Source organism: Sus scrofa, chromosome 14 (assembly GCF_054392235.1).
Source record: "Sus scrofa isolate SSC_HxYL_T2T_F1_AM1 chromosome 14, Sscrofa_HxYL_maternal_Yorkshire_Landrace_v2.0, whole genome shotgun sequence".
Classification (NCBI taxonomy): domain Eukaryota; kingdom Metazoa; phylum Chordata; class Mammalia; order Artiodactyla; family Suidae; genus Sus; species Sus scrofa.
Genome location: NC_139396.1, coordinates 158,939,966 through 158,955,901, shown reverse-complemented (window position 1 = coordinate 158,955,901; position 15,936 = coordinate 158,939,966). Strand labels below are relative to the sequence as shown.

Genomic DNA, 15,936 nt, shown 5'->3' with positions numbered 1-15,936 from the left:
TTTCATCAGATGATAAGGACTGTGGTTCTTCCTATCATCAAACTAGAGAGAAGACAATTTATGTTAAAAAAAAAAAAAATTAGTCACCCTGGAATCCATCACTGTTTCTAAAGGTCACGCAGGCAAAAGTAAAACCTGCTTGATTTTAATAAGTTATGCCTTTCCTAGCCTTTTCTTTCTTTTACCTCTTTCCTGATTCAGTGCACCATATTGAATGTATAGGATTTCCCAGGGGAAAAATAATTCTACTTGAATTATAAAAGTGTCACATTCACAGTTCATGGAGAATAATATTGCTTAGCTTCCCATCAAAATTATCCTGCCTGGTACAGGGTTCTAAAGTTCACAGTGTAATGTATAAATTTAATATCTGCGTAGGGCTATCACGGGAAGAGCAATGGGCTGAAGAAGGGGACATCAAGGGCTGACCCTCCCCACAGGACCCTGTGCCCCCAGGTAAATTCCTGAAAAAACTCAGATGTGGCTTTCCCACTCCCCAATTCCCCTGACTCCCTGTCGAATTTTGAAATTCGACATAAAGTCCAAGATTTCATCCGTACATACACAAAAATAACATATCCCATCAGAAAATTCTGCAGCACAGCTTTAAAGATGTTTTGTAATTATTAGATATCAGTTTAAAGACGCTGGTGATTTTTTAAGCACAGTATGAAATTATTCTCCTCACACGTGCTAACGCCATAGCATTAGCCAACTCGCTTCTCAAGAAAATTCTTCCTGGGCATATTTAAGGTCTGGCCTCCTCTGGGGCCTCCACTTTGACTACTTGGCATGCCAGCTGCAACACCGAGCCTAAATGAAAGCCTTAACTACCCTCTCCATCAGCCCAGCAGACAGGTCCAGAGAGGAACCCATTTCACAAAGGCACAAATTTGCATCGGGTTTAGCCACACTCACAAAAGTCACATCAGCCCCTCTGGCTGCTCCGACCTCCTTTCTCCGCTCCCTGCAGAAGGAAGCCTCTACTCCTCCTTTCAGCTTCCCTGAGTCTTTTCCTCCGGGGCGGTCCCTCCTTTACAAGGAAGAAGGTGACCGAGGGTTCTTTCGGAGGACAGTTTTGGCTTTGAAGAGCCAGACAGTCCCTGGGCGTCCGCTAGGGTTACAAACAGTAGGACAAACACAAGCCTCTGACTCGTGGTGGACACGCCTTCCTCAAACAGAGAAGAAATCCCTGCGCCAAGAGAAAGGAGACCTTTTAACCTGTGGACACAATCATGCCTATCTCACCCCGTGCCCCTCCCCCTCAAGACATGAATCACTTCTTCTCCTTCTTTCTGAAGTGACTGCGAGCTAGGTGGACGCAATTCGTTTGCTGCAGCTTTCTAGTACGACCTGAAGTCAAGGAGTGCTGGTTCTCCGACGCTGTCCTCCCTCAGTGTTTGGCGGAAGGTTCTGGGTCTTCTGCTTCTTCACGGCACCTTTAGAATCCACTCCTCAATAGAGACACAGTAACTTGCTGGGGTTTTGACTGGGACGGGCCTGAATCTACCAATCAGGTTGCGACGACCTGACATCTTAATACTACTGGGTCTTGGTACCCATAAACTGGAATATCTTTCCATTTATTTAGTTCTTGTATGAGGTTTGTGTCATCTGCAATCAAACAAGACGTCAATCTGCATAAACTCACAATATAAAAAAAACCTACAATGAAGTGAGTAGATGCAAACTACTACATTTAGACTGCATAAGCAATGAGGTCCTGCTGTACAGCACAGGGAACTCTATCCAGTCTCTTGGGATAGAACATGATGGAAGATAATATGAGAAAAAGAATGTAGATATATGTATGACCGGGTCACTTCGCTGCATAGCAGAAATTGACGTAACACTGTAGATCAGCTACACTTTAATAAAAAAAGAAAAGAAAAAGAAATGCATTTTAAAAATCCCTACAAGAACGTGCACATATAAGCAGCATTCCACCGGCAAGGTGCGCTTCAGCATTTGCAGATTCTCTTCAGTTCACCTGGGACACCCTGCGTTTGATGCCTCAGACTGCTTTAGACCATTTCAAACCCCCATTCTTTCCCAGAACAAAATCTCGGTAGGAGCTCCACTGAGAGGTTACAACTCAGATGATCCCAGAGAACCTGAAGATCCTAGAGAAGAGCCAGCAGACGGGGGCTCTAAATGTTTCCAATGCCATTTAAACGCACCAACATGACAGGATCATGCCCCACCCCCCGAATGCTTTTCCATTATTACTTTGAACGAGCGAGCAGTGGCGCCCGCCCAGAGGATCACAGGAGATAACATGCATCAAGAGGTTTTGATGAGCGAGAGTGCCGTCCAAATGTGAGGGATTAGGATTATCTCATGCCGCCTGATCCACCCAGACCGAATCCGTTCTCTCCTAACCATATGGGAGTCTGGGATTGGTACTCCTCGCCCCTTCAAAAAGCTGTGTTATGCAACGAAACCGAGCAGCCAATAGCAACAAGCTCTGTATCTGCGCAAACACCTCCAAGCCAATCAGCTCGCAGAACCGCTGCCAACAGAGGAAGAGTGGAAACTGGATGCCGTCCAAAGAGAACAAGCCAACGAGAGCCCCGCCCTACACGATGCCCTTGTAGTTAGAAATGGCAGGTGGGGTCCCCCTGAAGGACACCCGAAAGACGCAGCAGGAAGCAAAGAAGGGCATTTTCAGCACACGACGGCTGCGCAAAACACGTTTCCTGTGACGGAGTGAGGCAGAGTTACTAACACAGCAGTTCGGATCCCAGACAGAGAGAACTTTTAAGCGGGGTCTCAGGAGAAGCTCACTCTCAATGGCTACAGATTCTGGAATCTTCATCTGCTTCTTTTCTTTCTTTCTTTTTTTTTTTTTTTCTTTTGTCTTTTTGCCTTTTCTAAGGCCGCACCGGCGGCATATGCAGGTTCCCAGGCTAGGGGGTCTAATCAGAGCTGTAGCCGCCGGCCCACACCACAGCCAAGCAACGCCAGATCCGAGCGCTGTGACCTACACCGAAGCTCACAGCAACGCCGGACGGACCGAGGTTGATGGGCCCCAAAGGTCAGCAGTGCTAAGGGAGAGAACCCTGTCTAGCCCAGCCCCACGTGGCCTGGATTCCACGACTGCCTCTCACCCCACGGCATCCTCTCTTAGCTGCTCTAATCCATCCACAGACACCAGCCGGATGACCCTTTGAGAAGCCAAGTCTGGCCAAATATACCCCTGCCTGTGGCATGCAGGGATCCTGAGCAGGTCCACGGGGGCTCAGCTCCCCAGCCTGACCTGCCTCTCGGGGCTCCCTCCACAGCTCCTGCTGTTTCACTGGCCAATCTGTTCAGCCCTAAGCGCTGATCTTACAGCGAGTTCCTACCAGCAACAAACACCTCCCTGCCTGCCGCTTCTACCTAGAACTTCCCGCACCCGTGCTTTCTTTACCCAACTCCTCCTTGAAACCTTCCCCGAACACCGCCTGCCTATTCCCAGTCTCCCATATACCCTCCCATCCGCTCCCTTACTCTCCGCAAAAGGACTTAGCACAGGAAGGTCCCCTGCGGCACAGAGCGTTAAGGATCCGGCATGGCTACCACTACGGTTCAGGTCGCCAAATGCAACACGGGTTCGATCCCTGGCCCAGGAATTTCCACACGCTGAGGGTGGGGCCAAAAAATAAAAATAAAAATAATTTATTACAATCTGAAATGAGAGAGCCATGTCTATGAGTTTCCTAAAAATCACACAACTATATTCAGACGGGTATGGCGATTTGATTAATATTTATCTCACTGACTTAAAAGTAATCACCATGCAGACGAAGCCTGTGTCTTTTTATAGCTGCTGTGTGCCCCACTCCTGGCACAGTGCCTGGTACACAGAACAAACATTTTAGTAAATGAATTTCTTTCCTGACTGCACACACGGCATATGGAAGTTCCTGGGCCAAGGATCGAATCAGAACCACGGCTGTGGCCACAGTGGATCCTTTAACCCACCTCTCCAGGCCGGGGATCAAACCCACACCTCTGCAGTGACCCGAGCCCCTGCAGTCAGGTTCTTAACCTACTGCGCCACAGTGGAAACTCCAGCAAATGAATTTTTACAGCAAATGAGCAAATAAATGAATGGTGAAGTGTTAGGCATAAGGCTACTGATGAGCTGTGATCAGTTTCACAAAACAGTGAACAAATCTGGCTGTGGTAGAGGGAGAAGAGGGCTGAGTAGCACCGTGCCTGCTGGAGGAGGTGGGCAGAGGGCGTGGATGAGGGAGGGGAGCTGGGGGAAAGTCCACCGGAGGCCAAGATCAGGGCTGGGAGAAGGCAATCACTCCAGGTGCCCGAGCACTGGGGCCACCAATTCAAAGCAGTGCTTTTCCACTGGCGGGAGGGGGGGAGGGAGGGCACGATAGGCAGGATGGCTAGGAAGGGCCTGGAATTCTGCAGTCCCAAATCAAAGCCCTGTCTGCCAACACAGGTACAAACACAGAATAATCAACACACAGAAGACCTGCCACAAAATTAAAGGACAGATCAGTGCCACCAACGACGGCTCCATGGAATCATTCAGTGCAGGGGTAAAATGCGAAAAGCAAAAAAATCCTAGTATTCAACCACGGAAAAATTAATATGCTGAAAAAGCATTTGATTAAGCAAACGAAAGCACATCCACTCAGGCGCATGTTTTGAACGGGCAGAGAGCCACCACAATCACGATCAGGACGTGTGGACAGGTGCCTGCGATTGAGGATGACAGAGGAGTGAGGCAAACAGCACCTGTACTCTAAGGATGAGACTTCCCACCCACGGGCATCCTAACTGAGGCAGAAAACCAACACAAACGGTTGGTTTGCTGAAGGAGGGCCGAGAACAGGAATGACCTGGATGTCCACTAAGGCTGCATTTCTGCTGCAGCTGCAAAGTCCTGCGTAGGTACCTGTGGCGGTGGGAGGGGGTCAGGAAACAGGTGTCTCCAGCCAGGAAGCTCCAGACAAAGTCTGTCCGTGTGGGTGGTATCACAGGTGTCCTAGGGCAGCCGCCAAGACGACCTTGGAACACCCCCCAAAGGAACTCTGGCCATAAGATTGCAGAAACCCAACGCTGGGCAAAGGCTCTCCTAATTATAAATGGTGGGAACTGGAAGCCCCAGAGTCAGGTGAGTTCAAATGACTCCGCCAGACTATGGAACTCTGCAGAGTCTGGAAACTACAGACTGGAAAGCAGCATATTGGGGAAAAAATGATTGGGAGAATTTTGAGCCAAAAGCTTACTAAGAGAATGCCCTAGAATATTTTCTTCACTTTTTTCTTTTTGCTCCTACTTCTTTTTTTATTTGTCATGACTTCATTTGCAAGAATCTTATCACCTTCGTAGAAGGAAAACTTGAAATCAGAATAGTCCAGAACATCGGGCAGCCACGGAGGGCTGGCAGCGCAGGTGTGTGCAGTCCCGTCCCCCCGGGGACTCCACGCCCCATTCAAAAGCCCGTGGCCCTCCCGTCTCAAAATGTGGTCAGGGCCCAACACCAGCAGCATTCACTGGGGGTTGATAGGAAAGGGAAGCTCTCAGGCGCTCCCCCTGGAATTACTGAGTGAGAATCTGCATTTTCAACAAGAGCTGTGGGAATACGCATGCACACACTGCAGACTGAGACAGGCAGGTCAGCCTCCACCCCGCCCTTCCTCAGCTGCTGGCATCCTCGCTGCGTCTCTACTGACCTCTATTCTAGGTGCATTCTGACCCCAGAAAAAGAGATTCAAATCCTCTCCCATAGTCCCTGGACCGTGACCTTATTTGGAATCAGAGCCTTAGCAGGTGTCATCAAGTAAACCTAAGGTCAAACGGGACTAGTGGGCCTGCAGTTCAGTGACAGGTGCCCTTGACAGGGCAGGACACGGGCACACAGGGAGGACACGGCGTGAAGAGGGAGCCAGAGATGGGAGTGACGCATGAACAAGCCGGGAACGCAGGCCCAGGCCCCCAGGAGCCACTGCGGGAAGGCACAGAGCAGGGTGCTGACGCCTGTCTGAGGGTTCCTGCCCCACGCCCACCCCATGAGGCGAGGGGATCCCAGGGGGTCTTTGGGAGGTGATTGGGATTGGAGGAGGTCACGAGGTCGGGGTGCTCTCGGGCTGGGATGGGTGCTCCTCTAAGGGTCACTAGGCTAGCTTCCTGTGTCGGCACCCCGCTGGCCGAGGGGAGAGGATGGCCGGCAGAGGAGGACCCTTGGCGCTGTGGTCCTGGATCTCCGGGCCCCCCAGTGTGCAAAAGAAACCTGCTGTTTATAAGCCACCCAACCCATCTGATTCTGTGAGAGCACCCCACACCAAGACCAGCGCCCAGAAGGGACTGTGAGAGAAGAAACTTGATTTAAGTTGCCAAGTCTAAGGAATTTAGTTGCAGAGTCCAAGGAGGCGGGTGTCCCCTCCAGGCTTGGCTTGGTCCCCTGGGCCTCTGGAGGCCTGGACCCCCATATCCCCTCTCAAGGTTGGCAGCAGAACTCTCCAGAAGGCCTGGCCGGTTGCTGATTCTCAGTCAAAGGTGGCCGGCCGCTCCCTTCCTGGCTGCCTCCTCTGGAGCTGTCGAATATCCTGGATCAAAAAGTCTTCCCACTCAAAACGGATACATGACCTGCAGGGTCGCCACCCAAACCATGCCAACCTGTCCACACTCAAAGGATGACAGGCTCGAAAGCAAAGCCGTGGCTTGCAACTGCAGCATCTTTGGATCAATCAATATAACCAGCAGCTATCCCCCGACCTCCAAAAGGAAATCGAGGGAGTTCCCACTGCGGCTCGGTGGGTTAAGGATCTGGCGCTGCTGTGGCTGTGGTGTAGGCCAGCAACTGCAACTCGGATTCGACCCCTAGGCCGGGAACTTCCATATGCTACAGGTGTAGCCATTTTAAAAAAAAGGGGGGGGGGAGTGAGGAAAATATGTTTGCCTTTGCTCTTAGCACACCTTCCTGGCTCAGATGCGCCCTATTTCTTTAAACTTCTTGCTGGTCTCTGACGGTCCCACATCTCACGGGCCACTTCCTGGGGGCCCGGAATCATCAGAGCCAAAGGAGCTGGACTCTGCACAGTCTCCTTACCTGAATCGCCCACAGATTCTGCACCAAAAGACACCAAGGTAACGTCAGCGAGTGAGCTTCGAGGTGCAAACGGCCCCAGCCGCCCAATACTGCAGTTCAGACCCTCGGCCTCAAAAAGGGCAGAATGGAGTGGACACATGGGCGCAAAGATTCGTCACGGGGGCAGCGAGGCCAGGTGGCTCTGCTCACAACTTCCACAGAACCCCCGCAGGGCATTTGAAATCTGGGTGCTCCCTACGAACCAGACAGAACGAGGTCTCTGCGTGGAGAAAGGGTCGGCCAGGAAGGTGATCAGAGCACTGTTTACAGAAAGGACAACCAGAAACAACCTAAGTGCCCAAACACAGAAAACTGGTTAAAGAAGTTATGCCACAACCATGACATAACACAACCTTAAGAAAGAAATATGTTCAAAAATACCAGGAGTTCCCAGGGTGGATCAGCAGTAATGACCCCCATGAGTATCTGTGAACATGTGGGTTTGATCCCTGGTCTCGCTCAGTGGGTTAAGGATCCGGTGCTGCTATGGACTAGGGCATAGGTCACAGATGTGGCTCGGATCCCGCGTTGCTGTGACTGTGGCGTAGGCTGGCAGCTGTAGCTCCAATCCAACCCCTAGCCTGGGAACCTCCAGATGCCACGAGTGTGGCCCTAAAAAGACAAAAAACAAACAAAAACAAAGAATGGAATTCCAGCTGTGCGGCAACAGGATGGGCAGCATCTCTGCAGCGCCGGGATGCAGGTTCCACCCCCAGCTTAGCACAGGGGACCTGTCATTGCCACAGCGGTGGCCTAGGTCACAACTGTGACTGCGATCTTATCCCTGGCCTGGGACCTCCATATGCTGCGGGGACAGCCAAAAAAGAAAAACAAAACAAACAAGTCACAAACCCCCCAAAGGATGTAGGGAAACGTATGTGGAAAAAATGAAGGCTGTCAAATGTCTGTACACACACAGAAGTACATGTAAATGCCTGCACACAGCCATGTACGTACGGCTACACCTCCTGCCTCGCCACAGATGGGACGAGTAACTGAGGAGGAGAAGCCCACACTCACAAAGACACAGATGCTGACAATGGAACCTAAGGGAGGTGGATGACAAGTGAGTTATTTTTCTTAATTGAATTTTTGGCTTTTTCTACTTTCCTATAACAAGATCACGTGTTACATTAAAAACCAAGGCCAGCGGAGTTCCTCTTGTGGCTCAGCAGAAACAGATCTGACGAGCATCCATGAGGACACAGGTTCGATCCCTGGCCTCGCTCCGTGGGTGAAGGATCCGGTGTTGCCGTGAGCTGTGGTGTAGGTTGCAGACGCGGCTCAGATCTTGGCATTGCGGTGGCTGTGGTGTAGACTGACAGCTGGGGCTACGATTCGACCCCTAGCGTGGGAACTTCCACATGCCGCAGATGCAGCTCTAAAAAGACAAAACAAAAAAGATGTTTATACCCAAGAGGTAGCCTCTTGGAAGGAAGGCAAAGCCTCACGCATGTGGGTGCCAACCCCCACTCAGGGGCCTCAAATGCCATCGTTTTTTTGCCCCGGTCCATGCTGGTGGGGGACATCACCAAACGCCAGGGACCTAGGGCCTTTCCCGGACAATGGGAGCCTCACAAAGAACTGATAACATTTCACACCAGACGGAACAGGAGAGGCAGTGGAAGAAATCGGAGGGACGCTAAAAGGCAGCGTTTTTCAAATGTGGGCTGAGATACATTCTCTGTTCAGGAAATAAATTTAGTGCCTGTCAACCAGCAATTTTTTTTTTTTTAACTGAAATACATTAGTTCAGAATAGACTCAAGGATTCCAGAATAGAACAGAAAATGCCAGAGTATATCCCGTGGAATAAAGGGCAAGAACTTTTTCATGAAAGACTCTTCAGCCTACACACACACACACACACACCCCAATACATTTCTTCCTGTGGATCAAGGTCACTGTTTGCTTCTACAGAAAGTTCGAGAATTCTCCAGGCAGACGGTACCAAGTTCACAGGGTAGTCTTGCCCAGAATCACCGCTTAGAGTGTCACTAAGATTTGTGGAACGGAGTGAAAATGTCAGTGCCTGTGTCAACTCTGGTGGCAAAACCCAAAGCGGCCCAGGTCCAGTGCTGCACTCCCTGAGTAGCTCCTGCGACCACAACACCAAGCGGCCACGGCCAAGACACTGTCCTGCAAGAAACCTCAGGACCAGCCCCATCCAACCAACTTTCCCCCCTTCCGACGTATCCAATGTCATCTGGCTTATTTTTTGTGTGTGTGTGTGTGTGTCTTTTTTTTTTTTTTTTAGGGCCACACCTGTGGCAGATGGAGGTTCTCAGGCTACAGCTCACACTGGAGCTACAGATGCCAGCCTACACCAGGGCCACAGCAACGCGGGATCTGAGCCGTGTCTGCAACCTACACCACAGCTCATGACAATGCCAGATCCTTAACCCACTGAGCGAGGGGAGGGATAGAACCTGCATCCTCATGGATGTTAGTCGGGTTCACTCACCGCTGAGCCACGACGGGAACTCCCCAGTGTCCTCTGGCTTAGCATCGAGAGTGTTTCATTGCTTTAGGCAGTAACACAGGACTGAGCCGCCTGGTTGAAAAGCTCCGCAGGGAATGAGGGTAAAGTCTTTACAGCCCCAAAGCATCTGATTCGGGGCTGTGGTTCATTAGGATAGACAACAGGTATGGACCCAATTTCTTTTGTCTTCCTTTTTTTTTTTAGGGCCACACCCGCAGCATAGGGAATGTTCCAGACTAGGGGTCTAAGCGGAGCTACAGCTGCCAGCCTACACCACAGCCACAGCAAGGCGGGCTCCGAGCTGCATCTGCGACCTTACGCCACAGCTCACAGCATCGCCGGATCCTTAACCCACTGAGCGAGGCCAGGGATCGAACCCGAACCCTCGTGGATCCTAGTTGGGTTCACTTCCACTGCATGACAATGGGAACTCTCTGGACCCTGTTTCGGGTCCCTCGGATCCCTGCTACTCAGCAACGCTCTCCGGGGCGAAGACTGGCTGGGAACCGGACACCCTCAGCTTCTGTCATCCCTCCGCCCGCCTCCGTGGCCCTGGGCACGTGCTCACATTTCTAGGGGTCTTCACCTCAAACCAATGGGAGCCCCGCTTCAGCAGGATTACTGTAAGGATCATACAGGATGAGAAACAGAAAGCGCTCAGAACGGCAAGTGATCAAGGAAGCTCAGCTGGTGCTATTCCAGCCCCTGGAGCTCACGCTTCCTTCTAGCAACCATTGGAATTAATCCTTGGGGAGGCTCCCAAGCTTGGGGAGCTCTACTTGTGTCTCTAAGAATTCAAGGCTAGGAGAGCGGCCTGGGCTGACCATGAGGGTCTCTGAATGGCAGAGGCTGGAATTGGACCCGTTTCTCCAGGCAGCTGGAGAACATCACCGCTTCCGGAGAAAAGGAAAGGCATCGCCAGACGTGGGCCAAGGCAAAGGCTGAAATACAGTCAGGAAACGAGAAAGGCGGATCCAGCACGGGGGTGCAGGGAGGAAGGAGAGGTCCTGCCATCATTTCAACAAGAGTAACCAGGCACCTGGACAAGCAGCGGCTCAGGACAGACACGGTCGAGGGGGGCCAAGGAGACAGAAGGCATTGGGAGAGAAGGACCGCGGCTGGCTTGGAGATGCGGCATCTTTAGTGACACTGGGTCACTCGTGGGGGAGGGGCGGACCGTAACCACACGGGGCAGAGCAGAGACCAGCACCGGAGGCTGCTGGCAACAGGTTCAAGGACCCACTCACAGGGACAGAGGAGGCAGAAGCGTGATGGCCACGCAGGTTCCCCAAAGCACCTGCAGAATGCTGAGAATGTCTGGGGTGGTGGGAGACAGGGGATCGCTGATGTGCAGACAGAAGATTCCCGACTGAGATGAAGGGGTGAGCGAGCATCAATGAGGACCCCAGAAGGGCCGGGTGGGGGAGGACTCGGCACAGGTAAGTCAGCTCCAGGTAGTAGAATGGACTCCTCTTCCTCAGAGAGAAGTGATGGAAGGACGGTGACGCTGGACAGATCTCACAGGAGGTTTTCAGTACAGCAGGCCGACCAGCATCATTCGCTGAAGGTGGGGTGGGTGAGTGATGAGCCCCAAGCTTGAGAAGCTGACAGAAATACCACTAAGATAAAGTGAACAAGGAATCTGTTTTTTTCTTTTAATTTTTTATAAAAAAATAAAACGGTACAGGAGCCATGGGAAATGATATGATAATTCCTCAAAAAAATTAAATGTCTGGAGTTCCCATTGTGGCTCAGCAGGTTAAGGACCCAGCATAGTTTCTATGAGGATGCGGGTTCAATCCCTGGCCTCACTCAGTGGGTTAATAATCCAGCATAGGAGGGGGTGTGGAGAAAAGGGAACCCTCCTGCACTGTTGGTGGGAATGTAAGCTGGTACGACCACTATGGAGAATAGTATGGAGATACCTTAGAAATCTATACACAGAACTACCATAGGACCCAGCTATCCCACTCCTGGGCATATATCCGGACAAAACTTTCCTTAAAAAAGATACATGCACTCGCATGTTCGTTGCAGCTCTATTCACAACAGCCAAGACATGGAAACAACCCAAATGTCCACCAACAGATGACTGGATTAGGAAGATGTGGTATATAAACACAGTGGAATACTACTCAGCCATAAAAAAGAACAAAAGAATGCCATCTGCAGCAACATGGATGGAACTATAGACTCTCATCCTGAGTGAAGTAAGTCAAAAAAAGAAAGACAAATACCATATGATATCACATATCTGGAATCTAATATAAGGCACAAATGAACCTTTCCACAGAAAAGAAACTCATGGACTTGGAGAATAGACTTGTGGTTGCTAAGGGGGAGGGGGAGGGAGTGGGATGGATTGGGGAGCTTGGGGTTAACAGATACAAACTCTTGCCGTTGGAATGGATTAGCAATGAGATCCTGCTGTGTAGCACTGGGAACTAAGTCTAGTCACTTATGATGGAGCATGAGAATGTGCGAAAACAGAATGTGTACATGCATGTGTAATTGGGTCACCATGCTGTACAGCAGAAAAAAAAAATTGTATTGGGGAAATAATCTTAAAAACACAAAATTTAAAAAATTAAAATTAAAAAAAAAAAAAAAAAAAGAATCCAGCATAGGCCACAGATGCGGCTCAGATCTGGCACTGCTGTGGCTGTGACACAGGCCGGCAGCTGCCACGCTGATTCGACAACTAGCCTGGGAGCTTCCACATGCCGCAAGTACGGTCATAAAATGAGTAAGAAAAAATTAAACATAGGACCCAGGCTTTCCGCATCTGGTATGGACCCAAAAGAAGTGAAAGCAGGGCTGGGTGGGGCTCGTGGTTTGTAGGCTTATGTTCACAGCGGCATCATTCACAAAGGTTATAAAGGCCAAAAGGTACAAAGAACCCAAGCTTCCATCGACAGGTGCATAAATAACAAAATCTGGTGAATACATGCAATGAAGTACAACTCTGCCTCCAAAAGACAGGAAATTCTGACACAGGCTACAACATGGATGCTCCTCGAGGACAAGGTGCTAAGTCAAAGAAGCCGGTCACGAAAGGACAAATCCTGTAGGATTCTACTGCCACGAGCAACTCCGTCGAATTCCCAGAGACAAAAAGTAGCATGGTGACTGTCGGGGGCCGGGATGAGGGGAGGGCTGGGGAGTCCCTGGGAACTGGGAACAGAGTTTCTGTTTGGGGAAGTGAAAAGAGTTCTGGAGATGGGAGTTCCCTGGTGGCCTAGCAGGGGAAGGACCTGGCATTGTTGTTGCTGTGGCTTGGGTTGCTGCTGTGGCGTAGGTTCGATCCCTGCCTGGGAATGTCCGCAAGCCACAGCCTCCATCAAAAAAAGAAAAAAGAGAAGAATATCCGGAGCTGGAGGCGGCCGTGGTCTCACATCACTGGAGTGTGCTTTATGCCACAGAGCTGTGCTCTTAAAAACGGCTCAAGTGATAAATTTTCAGATTATTTACCACAACAAAAAAGATGTTTTTGAGGGTCCAGGTGGCGGGAGGAGGGATGGACTGGGCGTTCGGGGCTGGCATATGCACAATGCAGTTCATGGAAAGACTGGCCAGCGGGGACCTGCTGTCTAGCACAGAGCACTCTACCCCGCGTCTGCGTGGGAGAAGAACCTGCAAGAGGCCAGACGCGTCACTGTGTGGTACACAGAAGTTATCCCAACCCGGCAAAGCAACTGTACTTCACTAAAACTTCTTTAAAAAGTTGTAAAGACGTTGGCAGCAGCTCTGAGATTGGGGGGCGTCAAGTGAGGGACCATAAAACAATGCAATGGGGAGTCTGTCTCCGGAATCACATGGGGGCTCCAGAGCAAGATCCAGAAGTAGGGGGGCAAGCCGAGGCCACCTGGCAGAGGAGGGAAAGAGGGCAGCGCCCACACACTGGCTGTGGTTCCCTCCCCCAAGTATGTTCCCACGGGTGTGCCCCCTCAAATCCAATGACCCTGTAAAAGCGCTGAGGCACAGGGAAGGGAGCACTGATGAAGAGTCTGCCCGGACGCCACGCTCATCCTGCAGTTCATGCCTGTCTGCAACTCCTCTTGCCTCTCCCTTCACTGAGGCATAAAATGCTGGCTCAAACCCACGGCATGGGTAAGCGGTGGCTTCAGTCCTGAGAAGGTGACAGCAGAGTGTACACAGCAGCCACCCCCGCCCCACAATGCCCTCAGGTCACCCAGGACAACACCAGGAAGGCAGGGACCCCAAGACGCACAAGACCGGGCACAGAGATCACCTCCAAAATCCAAAAGGGGCGCCCCTGGGAACCAACATCTAACCCCTAAGAAAAGCCAGTCTTGTCCATATTTCCTCTGTGGAGGATGACATGCAATGCTGTTTCCACTGCAACAGAGCCAGACTTAAGAAGTTAAAATACGCAAAAACCGGGTCCCGGATGGGCATCCTTGAAGGTCCGATGTTGAGAAAGCACCTCTTGTGAAAGAATGAAATACCAGCTCAGCAGCAAGGGGGCACATTTCAAAGAACACTCAGTCCTCCGCCTCTGCATCAAGGCCCGCACGTCAGTGACTTCATTCAAGTGTCATAAGGAAACACCCACCGAAGGAAGGCCGCACAAGTCCGCATCACGCACGGCAGGTGGGCGCCACAAGCCAAGCCCCATCGGATGTAATAACCGAAGAGCACATTTAGACATCTGAAAATACTTCTGCGCCGAAAACTTCCTGTAATTTGTATCTATTCTTAGCCTCCTGGCGTCTGTTGTTCTGAAATGCCACAGGATTTAGGAGTAAATGCACCGAATGTGCTGTGAATTTTAACCCCAGAACAATAAGGCAGCTTTGGGCAACACGCTGCCCAAATAAGTAAGCCAACACTTTAAAATACATGCCACCTAGCTTTCTCTGTGGATCACCAGATCTACAGAAAGGCGCAGATATCGAAGAAGCTCACGGCTCTCCCAGACGGCCGCAGCACCTCTGAGATGAAAGGAGGCCACGGCGATTTAGTACAGCTGCTGTTCAGCTACAACCTTCCCCCGGTCGCAGCGCCCTGCGACACATCTCAGCACACACACGTCTTTGTTCCAGACTTAAAAGCTGGGAAATCACTTTCTCCCAATTTTTTTTTTTTTTTGGGGGGAGGCCGGGGGTGGGGGTGGGGGGCTACCCTACAGCATATGGAGTTCCCCAGCCAAGGACCAGATCCAAGCAGCAGCTTCGACCTATGCTGCTGCAGCACTGCCAGATCCTTTTACCCAAGGTGCAGGGCCGGGGACGGAACCTGCATCCCAGACCTCCAATCAGTCCCCAGTCCCACTGCAGCACAGCGGGAACTCCTGCCCACACATTCTTAAGACAAAGCCATAAAGACGTTGTCTGAAATGATACCGTGAAAGAACATTCAAAGAGGAAAGCAGGAAGAGGAGCAGCTGCAACGCGCCGTGGAGTGAAGGCTGCAAGTTAATCACTTGGAAGATTCTCGTCCTTTGGAAGAAGTGGTATGGGCAGCAGACTGCAAGTTGCACAGCTTCTGCAGTAAGTCAGCCACGTCACAATGGCCAGAACAGGGATGCGGACAGAGGGTGGGTCCTGGGGCTGCTCGGGAGGGCCCTCCCCACCCCCACCTCTTGGCCCTTCCATGCGGGGCAGGTCCTGAAGACCCCTCAGACCCTGCCTGAGATGAAGGCATCTTCTCCCAAAGGACCAGAAGGCGGTGAGAACTGCAGGACCACGGCAAGGTTGGCGCCCCGCCTGCTCTGCTGCACAAGCCGGAGACTCGCGGAAGGACGGAGAGGTATCACCACCTGCACAGCTTAGCCTGAGCGCTGACTGATGCCCGGGGCAGCGACAGCCTCCGCCCCCCACAGCAGCTCAGATACTGAGATACCCTGACGAGTGAAACCATCATTCTCATCCACCTTCCGTAAAGGAAAGCAAGAGCCTCTCCGGCCTGAGGAGCTAAGAGCAATGTGCAGCTAAGAGCATTTACCTGCAGCTACAGAGAAAGCCAAAGACTTCCACCACGAGGGCCGTGATCGAGTCCCTGCCAAGCCCCTCCTGGGCCTTCTGCTCAAGCCCTGGCTTCACAGGATATGCAGCCCCAGCTCCTCTCGGCTCGCGGGAAGCCCTGCGTCTAACAGCGGGGCCTGCTCGTGGTCGGCGCTGCTGCACCCCAGGGCCTACCTTCACTCGGACCGTCTGGTCTGACACGCTGCTCATCATGTCGCTGATGGATCGGAACAGCTGCACCAGGGACTCCACGAAATCGGCCTCTCCTTTGTTCTCATAGAGCCTGAAAGGAAGACAAGGGATCTGAGGGCGCGGCACACATCGCATCACCACTTCCCGTTCCTGTGTCTACAGACACGGAAGGTGCTG

At 51.5% G+C, this 15,936-nt stretch overlaps 1 protein-coding gene across 14 annotated transcripts in view; it reads right to left on the bottom strand.

The window, feature by feature from the left end:
- Positions 1 to 15,936, bottom strand: part of DOCK1 (dedicator of cytokinesis 1) — a 539,709-nt gene that overhangs the window by 387,551 nt on the left and 136,222 nt on the right. For all 14 annotated transcript variants that reach the window (XR_014827178.1, XR_014827177.1, XR_014827179.1 and 11 more), the window contains exon 23: positions 15,742 to 15,850. Coding sequence is in view for 6 of the 14 variants with exons in the window: in XM_084995915.1 (XP_084852041.1) it covers positions 15,742 to 15,850 (109 nt within the window). In the remaining 8 variants the exon portion in view is untranslated. The remainder of the gene's footprint in view (positions 1 to 15,741; positions 15,851 to 15,936) is intronic.